This window comes from Pelophylax lessonae (assembly GCF_965119305.1).
Source record: "Pelophylax lessonae genome assembly, chromosome: 2".
Taxonomy (NCBI): Eukaryota; Metazoa; Chordata; class Amphibia; order Anura; family Ranidae; genus Pelophylax; species Pelophylax lessonae.
The window spans coordinates 540,584,943-540,602,266 of record NC_138769.1 but is presented as its reverse complement, the minus strand read 5'-3'; the positions used below and the strand labels follow the sequence as shown (position 1 = coordinate 540,602,266).

At 42.9% G+C, this 17,324-nt stretch overlaps 1 protein-coding gene across 5 annotated transcripts in view; it reads right to left on the bottom strand.

Annotated features, from left to right (window-relative positions):
* Positions 1–17,324, bottom strand: part of DGKH (diacylglycerol kinase eta) — a 588,450-nt gene that overhangs the window by 223,213 nt on the left and 347,913 nt on the right. For all 5 annotated transcript variants that reach the window (XM_082244880.1, XM_082244879.1, XM_082244881.1 and 2 more), the window contains 3 exons: positions 5,826–5,907; positions 2,953–3,044; positions 1,371–1,470 (listed from right to left, as the gene is read on the bottom strand). In XM_082244880.1, coding sequence (XP_082101006.1) covers positions 1,371–1,470; positions 2,953–3,044; positions 5,826–5,907 — 274 coding nt within the window. The remainder of the gene's footprint in view (positions 1–1,370; positions 1,471–2,952; positions 3,045–5,825; positions 5,908–17,324) is intronic.

Sequence of the window (17,324 nt, the reverse complement as noted above, 5' to 3'; positions counted from 1 at the left end):
CATTTATCAGATATATAGAGAACACATTAAAGTGGTTGTAAAGTTCAGTAAACACATACATGTACTTCAATACATAAATGTATGCACTTCTTAAATCCATCTTTAGATTTTATATAAAACTTGCCAATTATTTGTTTTCTGTCTTGCAAATGCAGGTACCGTGATCGCTGGTTATTCCACAGCGCTTTATGGACCTGCGAGTGGGCGTGTATGTAGCTGGGCATTCATGTCATTGCAGGAAGCAACGTTTGCTGCCCTGCGCCAATGTTTCCATGGTGATGAAACACAATTTTACTGGGCGGTATGACAACACTTCACTTCCCCCTTCTTCCTTGACTGATGGCCGCTGCCCTGGCCGATTGTCATCTTTTTTTTTGTGAAGCAGCCATGGAAGCCGCTGTCAATTCAGGGAGGAGGGAGGGGTGGGGGGCATAGATTTACACTGATCACAAATATACAGATACACTGTGCGCTTGCGCAACGTACCTGTATCTAACAGCGGAATAATGGGGCATGTAAACTGACCACGCTAGCATGGGTCGGCTGCCATGTTTAGTGTGGTCAGTTTACTACCAAAAAGATGGGATTTGGTAGGATCAGATCACTCAGGTAATATACTGTAGTAACACTGCAAGCAAAATGCAATAGCTATATTAAAAAGCCCATACAGACAACTTATTTTTAAGTTTACAAAAACTTTAATGTTTCTTCTATCAAAAAAAAGTCTAGGAAACAGCAATTATTTGAAGAAGAAACCTTCATCTCGTACCTCAGGACGTCTTGAATTTTACAACTGTACTAAATCTGCTGTGGTTTGGTCCTGGTTTCCTGACAACTCATCTATGGAGGCTCACAGATGTCCTCTGGGTTGTTGGCTCCTGCTTTCCTTGAAAACCTTATCCTCCAACCCCCATTCTGTACTCTTCAGTTCTCATAGAACTGTGGGAGTTGTGAAAGGAACTCATCAAGATTGCCTGCCTTTTATGCCCTGCTCCTTAATGGAAGATGTGCTGAAGCTTCAATGGATGAAATGTGATCTATGAATAGAGAACAGGCAGATGATGACCCCCTCCTCCATTCAGAGATCATTTTTTATTAACTGAAGCTATTGTACAGCTCCTTGACAAGTCCTGTCACAGCTTCCTATGTCTAATTACCTCTGCAGTACTGGAAGATTATGATAGCAAGGGTGGATCAAGGGATGAGATTTCAAGGAAAGAGGAAGCTAGCAGCACAAGGGACACATTGGATTAACTGTGCAGAATTTTTTTTTTTTCTTTACTAAACTTAGGCTTTATTTTATTTAAAATCTAAAATGCTTATAGGTAGCATTAAAGAGCTTTTATTTTAAAACACAAGATAACAGTTACCTTTACTGCCATTGCTTCAGCCTCCTCCAAGTTTTCTATTGGTTTTTCATAGGTCTTCCCAACTTTCGCAACAAAATCTTTCACAGTCTCACATAATACCCTGAAGGAGGAAAAAGAGAGAAAAAGTGGCTAAGGGCTTGTTAACATAGTGGCCAGGGAGATGTAACAGGTGGTTAATTTGTGTTTGTACCTCCCCCCAAGCACTCAGCTAAATGGTGCAATGGCCACCAGACTAGGTAACACAAATTTCCCAGTAACTAACTATGCTATGGGGTCTGGTAAAAGTTATACAGCATGATACATTTTGGCAGGCACTACTAACTCCAAACGTGATCCACTCAAGTGAACGGGATGCACCACAACTGCAAGCCAAACACATGGCCCACTGTTGTGGCATGGTAGAGCATTTCAATAGAAAATACCCAGTCAGCTGGAAATAAAAACAGACATTCAGGAGGTGAACCCCTGAATGCCCTGCAGCTACTTCTCAATCGCCTTCTAAAAAGGAGGTCTACCGCAGATGTGTAAATGAGTCCCTAAAGTTCCAATCTTCATTGCTCCATGCATAATATTGTTCCATAGAGAACAGATTCAACAATATAGCTTATTCTGCCATATTAGATTACTTTTTCAAAATGACACTAAGTGAAGAATCAAGAAGCAGGGTAACTTCAACAATGATATAAAATGGGAGCCTTTGAGGCAGTGGTGGTCAATGTGAAAGTTATAGAAGGCCTCAAGTGCAGTCCCCAACACTTTCAGAGGGTTGCAAAATACAATTAAAAAAACCTGCACTAGCGTCACTGCTTGTAAAAATAATCCAGCACTGATGTTAGTCCTCACAAACCTCAGCATTTGTGTCAGTGGCTACAAAAATAACCCCCAGCACTGGTGTCGGTCCCCACTATAACCCTCAGCATTGGGTTGGTAAAAGAAATAGTAACTCCCAGATCTGGATAATTGACTGCAGTAATAACCCCCTTAAATAATAGTCAATGGCGGTGCTGTTAACCCCCATCTCCTACACTGATGGTCAGTGGCCGTGCCCCATTCCCAGCAGTTTTACTTACCAGATCACCAGTACCCACACTTACTCCTTGATGACGCAAGGCTGAGACTATACATCTAAAGTCATGTGGAGATCAAGACACATGACAGTACTGGCTTTATTTAGAGCAGAATGTGGGAAGGCAGAAAGCATTCCTTGCACCCGGTATCCTACTGCCACTCTGGTAACTGCCCAATGCACAGTGAGCTGCACAGAGAGAACAAGCGTTCTATGGTCCTTTCAGGCTTAAAAAGTTCCATTAAGGTCTGTATACTTTGTACACATTTATGAAGTGAAATGCTGAATGGACTATGCATGTACGTATGAAAGCCTATTCTTACAAAGTCTACACAATAATTTCAAGACTGTGTGCCAAGCATAAAAGGCTTCTTTCCAAAGCCATGTTGAAAATTTCATATTTTAAAAAACAAGCAAGATTATACTTCCAACAGCATAATGACTTTGTAAACTATGAAAAAAATATAGGAGAATGCCAGTTCATTGCCTGAGATGACAGTGTGAAAAATCACTCACTTTGCAGAGGATATGACTACGGAATGCTTGTCTGAATTCAGAATTTTAGCCAGATGAGTTGCCACTGAGTCCTCATATGCAGATATCTGAAACTAGAGACAAGGTGCAGTTTTATTTGTCAGCACTGGTCTAATAAACATTTTTTTTTTTTTTAACAATAATGGAGATGAGTAAAGACAAGCTGTGTGTGGGAGCTGGCCTAGTGAAGGTAATTTCCATCTGAAGTCTACAGTAAATGTTAAAGCTGAATTCCAGGAATTCAGCTCCTGTGTAGAAAATGAAAGCACATCATGAGTTAATTCTTGCGAGGTGTTTGACACCTCTTGGACTTGGCTCTATAATTTATTTAGGACAATTTATAGTACTCCTGGAAGACAGCTATCGCTGTAGAACCAGGAGCTCAGCACTGATCCTTCTGAGATATGCATCTTGAACAGGAGAGTCTCTGAAACTACCATATCTGCCCCTACCTCCTACAAACACAAAAGTCTTGGTATTATGTGAACACATTTACAAAATACAAAGGCTTCTGTGAATGGACAACAGAGGGGAAAGGCAGGCCTAGCAGCTCTGTGTGCTTCTCTCCTCTCAGCTCCTGAAATGTCTCTTCAGCAAAGCAATACATCTGTCAAATGTAAATAGAGAAGTTCAGGAGGCGTCATGCAGCTCCCCTGGACTTAACTCGTATCCTGGAATTCAAAAAGACTGGCACAGATAGATTTTGCAAAAGTGTTTCTCATGCATTGTAAAAGTGGTGAAAAATGCACCAAACTCATGTACCGGTCTAGGAATTTTACTTAAAGTTGACTCATGCTTTGCAACTTTTAGAACGCACTCGAGACCATTTTGCAAATTCTGGCTGAACCAGTTTTACCCTTTGTACATCAAAAGAGAGTTGGTCCTAATTAGCGACACTTTTACATTCAGTGCATTCAAGTAGCACATTTTTGGACTACCTGGAATTTGGTGCACGAGTCGCTGTAAGAACCAAAAGTGTTGCAGATGCTTCATGAATTTGCCACAATACATTACCAAGAGGGATTAACACCAGAAAAGTAGCACAGCAGCTTTCTTGAATTCCCCTCATAGTATGTGAATTCAGCTTTAATGACAATCCTAAATTCATGCAGGATGTATTTTGCCTGTGCTGTAAAATGCACAGACCAGAGGAAATAAAATGTTTTATTGCCGACAATCCTTTAAAGATGAATTCCAAGCATGATATATTTTTACAAAGTTACATTAGTCCAGCTTGAACCAATGTACCTGTATATACAATACCTGGTCAATGCCCCTGGAAGCTGAAAATCAAGTAGATACTGCTACTCCACTGATCACCACTTTCTTCTGGGCCCCATGCTAAGCGGCCAGCCTGATGAATAGTGAACACAGGAGGAGGGCCGCTCAGCACAGGAGCCATTCAGAGAATAGTTTGCATTTTCTGAATTAATTCAAAGTGTTGTCTGATTGGACGAGGTGGAAAAATGGCGTCCAACCTCTTATGTTCACAATGCATAAGCTTAGCATGGGACACGGAAGCAAGCAGAGATAACTGAAGTAGTGGTGTCTAATAGGAACGCACCGATACTTTTTTTTAGTCCTCGCTGCTACAAATTGCCGATACCTACCACAACTGTTTTGTTAACACTTCAGCTGTCAGCAATGGTACAAAGCATTGAAATGTTATTTACAAATGAAATAAATGTATTCTGTTTTTAATTGTGAAACGTGTAAATGTGTGTTAAATGTGTAAAAATATTAACGAACAAAGCACACATAAGTAAACAAAAAAAATCTGCAGAAAAATAATTAAATGGAGAAGACCAAGGAGTAAATTAAGGGTTAATAAGGGGTTAAACACAGGAACAGTCAATAAAAAAAAAAAAAAAACTTAAAGTTTGCTTTAAGCTGACTTCATCTGCAGATCGAAGTTCATCTTCTTTGATCTGTAGATAGAGATAAGAAAAGAAACAAAGTTTCTTTTTATCTTTCTGTTTCAGCAGCTGAGCAATGTTGTTGATAAAGCTGCTTTTTTTTTTTGGACAGCTCCAATTGCTGGGACTTCGTTTACACTTCAGTTGTCAACAGGTCATCGGTTGTAAAGGACGTGGCGGTACTGCTCCTTAGCAACCGATAATTGCCCCCCCCCCTTTTTTTTTTTTACATTTCAGGTGTTAGTGGGGGAATCTTGCTGACAGCTGAACCGTGCCTGAAAGTATCGGGGTGTATTTGCATGAGTACCGATACTCATGCAAGTGCTTAGTATCGGCACGGATACCGGTATTGGTGCAACCCTAGTGTTTAAAATGTAAGATGTCAAAATATAAAATGTCTGGAATACTTCTCAAAATATTTTCACTGAGAAATTTGTAGAAACTAGAGATTCTCAATCAAAAGCCCTTTAAACCTTCAGCACCAATAAAGTGCGCATCAGAAAAAGAGAAACAAAAAAAACCTCATGGGGGGAAGTGCAATAATTTCCAAATGGTTTGATGCCATCTGTTGCACGTTTTATAGTTAACCTGCGCTTTGCTTTAATGCTGTCACCTGCTGCAGCTTATACTCACCTTTTCTTTGCTTACATAAGACAGGAGCACATTAATCATTCTTCCTTCCATGTAGTCAGACCTGTGCAAACTCCAAATTATTACTTGTGGTATTAGGAAGGGAATTGGAGTAGCAGGAGAATGAAGGGATGATAACCATATGCTGCTACAGGGGCTGGCAATAGAGTGAACCAGTTGCTTTGCATTACCAAAAGTACAGTTTCACTTTAAAACTTGCGGAAATTGTTGAGCTAAATAGCAAAGTTCTGTGATACTAACAAATTCACTTTCAGCAAGTGTATTGTTGGCAAAACAGCAGATACTAACCTCTTCGGACTCCTCTTCTGGAGATATAGGGAGGATAGATATCTTTGATGGTAATTTTAGCTCATATGACATTATGCTCCATCTGCAATAAACAGATATTTATTAATGTCTAAGCATTTACAATGCTCCCCTGAAAACATAAATAAGAATATGTACACAATATACTGTATATGTAGTGTGGAGGTCACCGCGGTTGGGTTCTGGATGGGTGTTACATTGCACCAATATTTGGGCTGTGGTCCCTTTAAGGGAAATATGGGATCACAGGAAGGCAAGGGTTAAGCCGTCTCCCAGAGAGACCAGCTCTTAAAGACCGGAAGTAGTGTCAGTGAGTGTGGGGAGTAGAGCTGGACATACACCTGGGAGGCTGAGCTGCTGAAACAAGTGTGTTTGTGTGCTGCATGGAGGCTGGAGACAAGCTACTGCTTGGGACTACATACCTGGGGTAAACCCCTGCCAAAAGCCAGTATTGTATTGTAATTACCATTTATGCTGAAGTTAAGCGGACTTTTAAGTTATTCCTGTTTACTGCTGGAAGGCTTATTTCTGTTATGGAAGAAAATAAACCACTTCTTGTTTAAGTTTACCCGGCTTGTGCACGTGATCCCTTGGAGCTATCACCCCAAATATCACAGAAGACACGTTCTACATTTTCTAGTATAACACACTTGCATTAAAATGATGATTATGATGTTTAGCACTTTAAGCATTAAAGTGATTTTAAACCCCAAACAAACAAAAAAAAAAAACTTAATATATTGCAGCTTATCAATCATTAGATGTGATGACTGCTTTAGTTTCCTTTGTTAGACTTTTTTTGTTTTCACCTGGTGATCTTGCCACTAAGACACTTCCTTTATCAGGATGCCTACACTCACAAGGAGAACAGAGATACCCTTGAACATCAGCATTGTCAGTCTGGGGGAGAGTAGTGTTAGATGTACTTGCAGGTTTAAATACACCAACAATATGAAGCCAATCTTCAGCTATTATTTTATTAGCAGTTACAGCAACAGTGTTTCCTTTTGTGATAAAGTTTTTTTTTTTTTTTTTTAGGCCTCCCTGGACAGAGAATGTTGGAATATTTAGATCTCACTAAGGATCTACAGTTGGTCTGAGATCTGGAGTTTGTCTTCATTTTAACACATTCAGGTTTTTGTTTTTATCCACACCAGTGTGGCTTTCATTGTGATTTTAGGGTCAATGTCCTGCTGGAAAGTAAACCCATCTCCAAGTGCCTTGCAGAAAAAAAATGGATTTTTAATACATACTTACCTGTAAAATCCATTTCTTGGAGTACATCACGGGACACAGAGCCATAAATCATAAGATATGGGTTATATAGTCACTTACAGTTTAAGTACACTGTCAATTAGGGCTGAACGATATCTGATTTTAACATCGACATCGCGTTGTGAGCGTGCGCAATAGTCACATCGCCGGAACAGCGATGGTGTAGGGAAGTATCACAGGTTAAGAACAGTGTGGAAGGCAGAGAAGTTGGGACTCACAGTGAGTAGAAGAACACAGCCTGACATCCATCCCCTCCCCTGACATGTTCAGTCTGCCCTGGAGCTAGCGGTGAGCGCCGTGAGTGATTGGTTCACTGTGCCGCTGCTCACGGCGCAGGCACGCGTGATTGGTTCGCTGTGCCGCTGCTCATGACGCTCACCGCTCAGTCAGGAGAACTAGCTCCAGGGCAGACTGGACATGTCAGGGGATGGATGTCAGGCTGTGTTCTTCTAGAAACTCACTGAGTCCCGACTTCTCTGCCTTCCACAGAATCAACACTGTCTTCTTAACCTGTGATACTTCCCAATCCTTTACATTAACCCTGTATGGTACAATCAGAACTTGAAGGCTGCACTACTTCCCTACATTAACATTAAACCCGTATGGTACTACAATCAGAAGGCTGCACTACTTCCCTACATTAACATTAACCCTGTATGGTACACAATCAGAAGCCTGCAGTACTGCCCTACATTAACATTATCCCTGTATGGTCAGAAGGCTGCATGTTCCGCGTACCTGCACACGTGATTGGTTTGCTGTGCCGCTGCTCACGGCGCTCACCGCTCAGTCACAGCCAACATTCACAACATTCATTACTACTAAAAATGCGCGACGAAGAGGATCCGCCGCAAAAAACTATCGCAATATATATATAGTTGGGGAAAAAATATCGCAATGTGATTTTTTATTTTTTTCAATATTGTGCAGCCCTACTGTCAATCAAAGGTTGTCTACCGGATCACTCGCTCATACCGAACCTCTCTACTACTGCTTGCTATTAGTGATAAGTTCCCCGCAGGGGAATCCTCCATAACCTTCCTACTAAGCTTACACTATCTAGCTCTGCATATTAAGGACTGTTACTATCATCTGCACTACTATTTAGATTGCTAGCTCTTGAGCCTACTAACATCTATCCTTGCACTGGGTTAGTCTCTCCTGTATGTCATCTGCTATCCTACCACCTACTACCATACATGATTGCTAACCTATCTGCATCCTACCTGTTACCATCTATACTCTCATGAACATTTCTCTCAAGTGCTGTTCACCTATTGTCACTGTTCATACCTGTCTCTTCAGCTCATCACCACTATACTGCTATATACATCTATCACTCCAGGAACATCTTATTGAGTGTGTATATTTGTATGCTGAATCAGACAGACCACAGTGATGAGTCTTGGGAGTTGGAATTGGTATTTCAACGTATCTCTACATGACTGCTGAGTGGAGTTTTTCTGCAGCTGCAAATCCATCTTGTTTCAGAAAACGCAGGAGCGTTACACCCAGATACGTTCAAACTTTTTAGGGCTTCCCCTATGTTTATAAGCGAGATTCTCTCTTAGAAGAGCCTCGTTTACTGCCTTTAAACCATTCTAAGTGTGTAGGAGGCGTATAAAAGAGCAATTTCTGTGCTATGTTTTCTGGCAATGAACAATACCCTAAGGATAGCAACATGTATATAGTTTGTCATCCAAACCTCCTAGTAAACACAGTTTAGGTTCTAATTGGAGAGTGGTTTCAAAATTGTGTTAATTGAGGTCAGTATTGTTGTCCAATACCATGTTAACTTTGGACATTTCCATAACATGTGTAGAAGTAAAATATGGTAACAAGAGACCTTGAAGATTTACAAATCAAAAAGGTGCATGACCCAGTGTACATTAAACGAGGGATCAAGTCCCTTGAGCAGAAGAGGGATTTGGTTATCCGCCCTGCCGATAAGGGGGGCGGTTTGGTTGTTTTGTCCAGTAAGGAGGAAATGGGACGGCTGGTGGGAGACCGGGACACCTACCTGCCCCTGACAAAAGATCCGGTTTTTGATTTTCAAAAGGAGTTACATACATTAATTAAAAAAGGGAAGGATCTTGATATTCTTAATAAAAAAGAATCCTTGTTTCTTGATCCTGTGTCTTGCCGTACCCCTATCATTTACTTTCTCCCTAAGGTACATAAGGATTCCCTTAGACCTCCTGGGAGACCTATTGTAAATGGTATTGGGTCGGTATCTGCACGTTTGGGTCAGTATATAGACCATTTTTTGAAACCCTTAGTATCTGATACCAAAGCATATTTGAGAGACACTAGACATATCATCCAGATCCTCGAAAGCTTGACTTTACAGTCGGAAATTTTTCTAGTGACCGCAGATGTAGGGTCTCTCTACACTATCATTGGTCATGAGGATGCTATGGCCTCAGTCCAATGGGCACTAGAGGCTTTGACACTGACTAATGAGCATCGTTCTTATTTGTTGGAGTGTCTGGATTTTTGCCTCCAAAAAAATACTTTTGGTACGACCATCGCTTCTTCCTTCAGCGGAAGGGAGTTGCGATGGGAGCCCGCTTTGCTCCCAGTGTGGCCAACTTGTTTATGGCCCACTGGGAGGAAGCTGCGGTGTTCCATCAATGCCCGGAGGAGCTCATCTGTTACCGTAGGTATATAGATGACGTATTCCTAATTTGGAAAGGTAACATTGATGGTCTTACAACATTCATGGATCGTTTAAATTCCAATAATAGGAACATTGTTCTCTCTTGGAATATCGATCCTGAAAAAATTGTTTTTTTGGATCTAGAGGTTTTTAGAGAGGAGAATGTTATCAAGACACGCAGTTACTTAAAACCAACAGACAGGAATGGATACATTCCGTTGAGCAGTTGTCACCACCAGCTGTGGCTTTGTAACATCCCCAGGGGGCAGTTTGTCCGATTGAGAAGAAACTGCTCCTCTGAAGTGGATTTCTTATCCCAATCTGCACAGTTGTCCAATAAGTTTGTGCAGAAGGGTTACGACAAAGCAGATCTTGATAAGGAAATCACAAGAGTGGCCGATATGGATAGGACTTTGCTCGTATCCGGTTCATCAAGGAAAAAAAGAAAATGTTCAGGATTTTAGGATGATTCTCGATTATAGTGTGCAACACAAACAATTTGAAAAGATAGTGACCAAACACTGGGATATTTTGCTGAAGGATAGGGATTTGGGTCTGGTATTACCTCCTCGTCCCCAATTCATTTACAGGAAGGCTAGAACATTAAGAGATGTACTGGCCCCGGGAGTGGTGGATCCTCCAATTGTAAGAGAAAATAAATTATTCACCTTCCTGTCAGGCTTTTATGCTTGTGGTAGATGCCGAGCTTGTAAGCACTCTAAGTGTAACGTGAAAAAGCGGAAAGAGTTTTCGGCGTCTGTTACTGGCAAGGTTTATCCAATATGGGAATTGATCACATGCCAGACCCAGGGGGTCGTCTACATGCTGGAGTGTGATTTTGGCTCCAGTATGTTGGACGTACCTCCAGGGCATTGCATGTCTGTGTTGGGAAACATGTCAGTAACATTAAAAAAGGCCTCAAAACCCATAGTGTATCCAAACACTTTAGGATGGTACATAACCGTAACCCTAGGGGTTTACGTTTCTGGGGCATAGAGAGGGTGAACAGCCATTGGAGAGGAGGGCACTTTATTAGATTCCTTAGTCAGAGGGAATCTTATTGGATCCATGAAACTAGGGTTTCCCATCAGTCTGGCCCAAATGTCGAATTTGATCTTAACTGTTTTATCTCTGATAGGTGATGTAACTTTACTGTTTGTTTTTAATTGGTTTTATTTCCTGGATCTTTCAGATAAATTATGTAAAAAATGGATTTTTGTAAAATCTTACCGTAAAATCCTTTTCTCTTAGCTCATTGACAGACGTAGTCCTCGGTGATTCAGCACCTTTGGGTTATGTCGCCTCCACAGGAATAGGACTAGACAGGAAGTAAAATGCTCTGGCCACACCCTAGGGGCAGTCCCCGAGGGTATATCCTCTCTCTCTCTGCCACAGCAAATCAGTTATGTCACAAAGCAGTGTTTAGAGAATTTAACCCAACCCAACTCCAAAACAGAGGGGCGGGTACTACGTCTGTCAATGAGCTAAGAGAAAAGGATTTTACGGTAAGATTTTACAAAAATCCATTTTTCTCTATCGCTCATTGACAGACGTAGTCCTCGGTGATTCAGCACCTTCGGGACGTCCCAAAGCAGTACCACAAATGAGGGGTGGGAGAAATGGAAATTAAATCCAATCTAGAAGGCCCAACCGGTGCCAACTAGAAGTTTTACAATGCTTATCCTCAATGATGAGACTCAACAAAAAAAAAAAATTTTCAACAGAAAAAATCCTCGAGGTAGACCTCCGGTCTCCTCAAATTGCGGCCTGCAAAACCTTGCGGCCCAATGAGGCATCCGCCGATGCCATCACATCAATTTTATAAAATTTTGTAAAGGTATGTACCGACGACCAGGTGGCCGCCTTACATACCTGGACTACTGACGCCTGATGGCGGAAGGCCCAGGAAGTACTGAGCGCTCGAGTGGAGTGCGCCCTAACAGCGAACGGAGGACTCCGACCCTTAATAGAATAATATATGTGCCACACATGTGCTAAAAATAAGCAAAAGCTGCTGTGCAGAGTCCAGAGTGTCCACTAGGTGGCGTCTGCAATACGACCTGTGCAGCTGTATGGGGGGTCTCTTCTTCGTATTTGGAGGAGCACTTCCGAGCCGGTGGTCTGGTGCCCTAAATGCTCATAACGAAAGAAGGCCCCAAAGTGAATAGATAATCCATACAATAGCGGCAAAAAAACGCAGTACACTCACTGTTAAGATGATCTGGATCAGAGTAGACAAAAACAGTCCGCGCCGGGATGCTTCCGTGTTCCACGGCCGACAACCGGAAGTGACGTTGCACGTTCTAGACTCCGCCCTACGCGTTTCGTCAGAGGGACGTCATGATGGTAGATTGGTCCTTGAGACCGCAGACACTCCCTGAGACGAAGTTCCCACGGAACGTCTGCGACTAGCATGTCCAATTTGGCCAGGCCGGCTTGACGAGGCCAGCCTAGAATTTCTAGGACCACTGGCGCTGACTGGATCTGAACCAGGCGTCCCTAAACTTATCTGGCCCCGACCATCCGAGAAAGTCTGGTCGTTTTCTGTTCCCACACATTTATCAGACACCTGATTCCTATCAGGAACGGTGATCTTTCCTGGTTGAACCTCAGGGACCGAAGTCACCTGGCTAGAGGCTTCTTGGTCTGTCTGGTCAACCAGATCCGATTCCTGTGGGGAATTGAGACTAATCTTTGGAAAAGGTCTGTTCAGGGAACGGTGACTACCGCTCCCTGTAGTACTTAAAAGTTGGAAGGGAAGAATCGCACCGGTAGCAGTAGTCGATGCTCGATCTAATGTCCTGAATACCGGTGAAAACGTCCCCCCACCCTCAAACCGGGTGGGTGCGCACCTTCAGGCTGTGTAATCCTTTGCTTCGGGTTTGGCTGAGTCGGTCCTCTGTTTGTCCGACCAGCCCTTCTTGAACCCCCCTGGAGGAGCCTTGCCTTTCCCGCTAGTTCCAGCCGGGCGTACGAACCCTTTATGGGCAGTAAAGAAAGGTCCTCGCTTGTTAGTTTTAGCCGCCTGTGGCAAGAAAGTGCTCTTGCCTCCAGTGGCATCCTTAATGATCTCATCTAGGGTGACCCCAAATAAGCGATTCCCCTGAAAGGGGAGATTCGTTAAGGTCTTTTTGGAACCTAGGTCCGCTGACCAGCACTTCAACCACAGCACACGTCTGAGGATTACCGCTGACATAGATTCATGCCCCAATAAAGGGGTAGCATCCAAGGCTGCATCACAGATAAACTGTAGTCCTTGTATGATCTGTTCCATTAAATCAGATGTTCCCTGGGGGATATCTTTCCCCTTCAGGTCATGGCGCACCAATCTCGCCCATTCCGTAAGTGTCTGGGAAACTAGACCAATGACAATTACTGGTCTAAATGCTGACCCTATTAGGGAAAAAATAGTGCGGGACTCCGCTTCCACCTTCCGATCCACCGGATCCTTAAAGGACGAAGTGTCCTCTACTGGAATAACCGTGGCTTTATTCAGCCTGGAAATAGGTGGGTCCACCACTGGTGGAGGGATTCCTCAAACGGATAGCTTCTAGCAATGCGTTTGGAAATAGTAAAGGTACGCTTAGAATGCTCCCATACTTCTTTAATTTTATTACCAAAACACTTGGGTACAGGAAAAATGTTCACCGTCTTGGTGGGTTTGTTAGTACCAAAGGGAATCTCTGTTTCAGTTGCCTCTGCCGGTGAAACCTCAAGTCTTAATGTTTCCCGAACCGCCACAACTAGCGCGTCCACCAAAGCTTCTTCCCGAATTATGGCGGAAGTATTAACGTCCTCCTCACTGTCTGAGGGAACTTTACCTGAGACAACAGCCCTTGCAGAGGGACCTGCAGCTGCAATGACCATATCAGACTCTGAAGTGTCCGATAATATAGGGGTAGGCGGGGGTCGCTTTCTTGACCCCCGTCCCTGACAGGCCGTCTCCACCCGAGCCACCAAAGACTCCAAAATTGCTGTAAATGCATCCATACTCTGTGCACCGGCGGGTCCCGTGGCCCCCTCGAGTGAAGCAAGTGGGGGTACTTGTGTGGTAGGGTCCATGATGATTCCAGTAACTACCCGGAAAATTCAATCCAAAATTAAAATAAAACTTTTTTTTTTTTCCAGACCCCCAGCGCCACAAAAGCCCCTCAGTTCATACCGGAACCAGGCGGGCGCCAACTCCTGACAGTACCCCTCTCCACCGAGGTAGGAGGGCTGTCGACCAATACGGACGCCGTGACTCATGGTCTTTGGCGTTTCAGCGAGATGTTTAACTCACAGGGTCAGTCCCTTCAGTGGGACTATGTCGCGGCCGACCCAGCGCGGAGCTATGGCCTGCACGCGCTCGTAGGCTGAACTGGGGTGACCACCGGATCTCAACATCCAGCCCGTCGCCCAGTTCAGCTTTCTTGCTTGAAGATCTCACAGGAACACTGGAGAAAAAAAGTTGTCTAAAAAATCTTTTAAGAAAAAAATCCTGCCAGGACCAAAGATCCCAGCAAGGTATCTAGGTCCTTACTCCTGACTAGACAGAAAAAAACTGATTTGCTGTGGCAGAGAGAGAGAGGATATACCCTCGGGGACTGCCCCTAGGGTGTGGCCAGAGCATTTTACTTCCTGTCTAGTCCTACTCCTGTGGAGGCGACATAACCCGAAGGTGCTGAATCACCGAGGACTACGTCTGTCAATGAGCGATAGAGAAATATCTTTTATGATATTTATTTTTTTATATATTGAGGATAAATATTTTAATGTTTGTCTGTTCATTTGTTACAGCAGCAGTTGATGTCAGGTTTTAAAGTATTTTATTTATTGGAATATTCAATAAATATAATGTGGGATATTTTATCTTTTTTTATGGAGCCCTATGGGTCTTTCTGGTATTATTTATAGAGGATGTAATACCCATTTACCACTAGATGTCCTCATCAGTGAGTTCTTGTTATTATGTCCCGACATCATGTGAGCAGTGGTTTTGATATTTAATGACAGTGGTGATGGATTGACTCCACCCCCGCTGACGAAGTCCCGTTCGGACGTAACGCCGCGTACGGGAGGTGGAGTCGCATCTGTCTGACGTCACCCGCTGCTGCTGTCTCGAGCGTGTGTGGCTGGCTGCTGCTGTGCAGAGCCCACATCGCTGATGCTTTGTATTACCACACGCTGATGTGCCTGTTTTATGCCACGCAATTGTAAGTGCAATTTCATCTATTAAAGCTTTCAACTGTTTACAGTCTGCACTTAGAGGTCCCGCTTCTTTTTTTTTCAAATATATCACACGGAGCTTCTGTGAATGACTTGGGGCTTTTTGATATATGTTCTCTGCCTGGTCCATAGCATCTAAGTGCTACATGCCTATACACCTAGAGCCCGCTGATTGATGTGGACGTATACTGCTATTTTTGGCCTTCTGGTAAAACAGGGGTCAAAATATGAGGTGAGGGCATATGTGTGCTGTTTGGTGGAGGGTGATCACAGTTTTGGAGTTGCTGTCTCCTACATCCTTTTCTACACCAAGTGGATCTAAGGACTTTTCTGCAGTTTCTTTGGGACTTTTTCCCTTCATGTATAGATAATATGTTGTGTTAACAGGATTTGCGCTGCACCAGGTTGTTTGTAATTTTGTTCTGGGAATTTGCTGTGTATAGGCCCGTACACACGTGCAGATTGTCGGCCGAAAAGATTCGGCCGGCGACCGATCGGCCGATTTTCGGCTTGTTAGTATGATGCTTCCGACAGCCGACATCGCACTTTCGGCCGAACAGAATCTGTCGTGCAAGCATTAAAATTTTTGTATGCCGACACCAGAACGGCCAATTGTTCGCCAGTCAGTACAGAATTCGGCCGACAGACAGCAGATCTGCAAGACTGGGCATGCTCAGAAAAGAAAAAACACAGGGAAAGTTAACCATCACATGACATCACTTCTGCAGTCGGCGGACAAAATTCATGTGCAGTTTTTTGCACTTTTCAGCGGACACGACAGCCCGGGGACAAAAGACAGCCGATCGTTCGGCCGACAATCTGCACGTGTGTACGGGGCTTAACCCGGGTCGGTGTCCATCTGGCATTTCCGTCCTCATTTAGCCATATTTACCTGTCTGCGCTGATTGTTTCTGTCTATTACATGTGTAGAAGTGTCCCTCCTACGCCATTTATGTAATTTGTATGGGGTATGGTAAGTGCGATGTACAATGAACAACTGGATAAGTCTTTGTGTTGATGAGAGTGACACTTTGAGGACATTATCCAACAAACTAGATCATTATTCCTTCGATATTTGACCTATATCTTCCGACCAACTATTTCTGCACGTAAATTACATAGCTTTAGAAATCTGAGTCATAAAAGAATTGTATAAAGAGGAGATGTGTCCCTTTTTTACTGTTGATGTGAGAAGTCTCGTTATTATTACCGGATCAGTTAGTTCCCACTGAGAAATTTTGGACTGAGTTGAAATTGCATGTCTCAATTGTAGGTATTGGAAGAAGAGGTTGTTTGGTAGTCCATATTCTTCTCTAAGCGATTGGAAATCTTTTAGCATCTTTTAGCATATTACCATTATATAATTGTACTATATAAATCAGCCCATATCTAGACCAATTGGAGAAGCTCTCTAACTTACTCAGTTCTTCCTAATTATTATTATTAATAAAAATGAGAATACCCAGAGCAGCCAGTGTACTGGAAGTGTTGTTTCGTTTTACTCCAAAATCTATCCATTAGTATCATGGTTGGGCAATGGGACATTTTTCCAAGTTCTCCCCCTTCCATACAGTCTATGATGTTCTTGTTAGAAAGTAGCGTAATAACGATATTCCTACTTGGGTCAAGGGACTCAGGAGTAAGCCATCCTTCAAAATGTTGTAGTTGGGCTGCTAAATAATAATAGTATGGGTTAGGCACTGCTAGCCCACCAGCATCCTTTGCCTCCTGCAACGTTTCTAATTTTATTCGGGGAGTCTTTTTCCATATCAGTGTACGAAATATGGTATTACATTTTTTGAAAACATGGATAGGTATCAAGATTGGGGCATTATGTAACACATACAGCAGTTGTGGGTTCCATATCATTTTAATTAAATTGCAGCGTCCAACTACTGAGAGAGGTAGCTTAACCCAGCTAGATGTTTTTTCCTGAACTTTATGTCGCAAATTTCTTGTATTAGCCATAAATATCGCCATACCATGCTATCGAACGCCTTAACTTAACATATGTGGCTAGGTTAGGATGAATAACTATTCCCAGGTAACAAAATTGCTCCATTACCTTGAGCTGCGATGCCATATGTGGTAACGGGGCAGCAAGAGGGTCTATTAGCAATAGGGTAGATTTATCCCAATCTTTTTTTGAAGCCCAAAAAGGACCTGAATTTTTTGTATGAGCGCCATGAGGCTCGTCAATGATCTATCTGTCTCCCAGAAATATGAGAGCATTGTCTTCATGAAGAAAAAGGAGGGGGAAGGTGTATGGGGCTGCCAAAAAGTGCTGATGTTTCTATATGTCCAAAAAATAAGTGTTATAGGTATATACAATATAAATC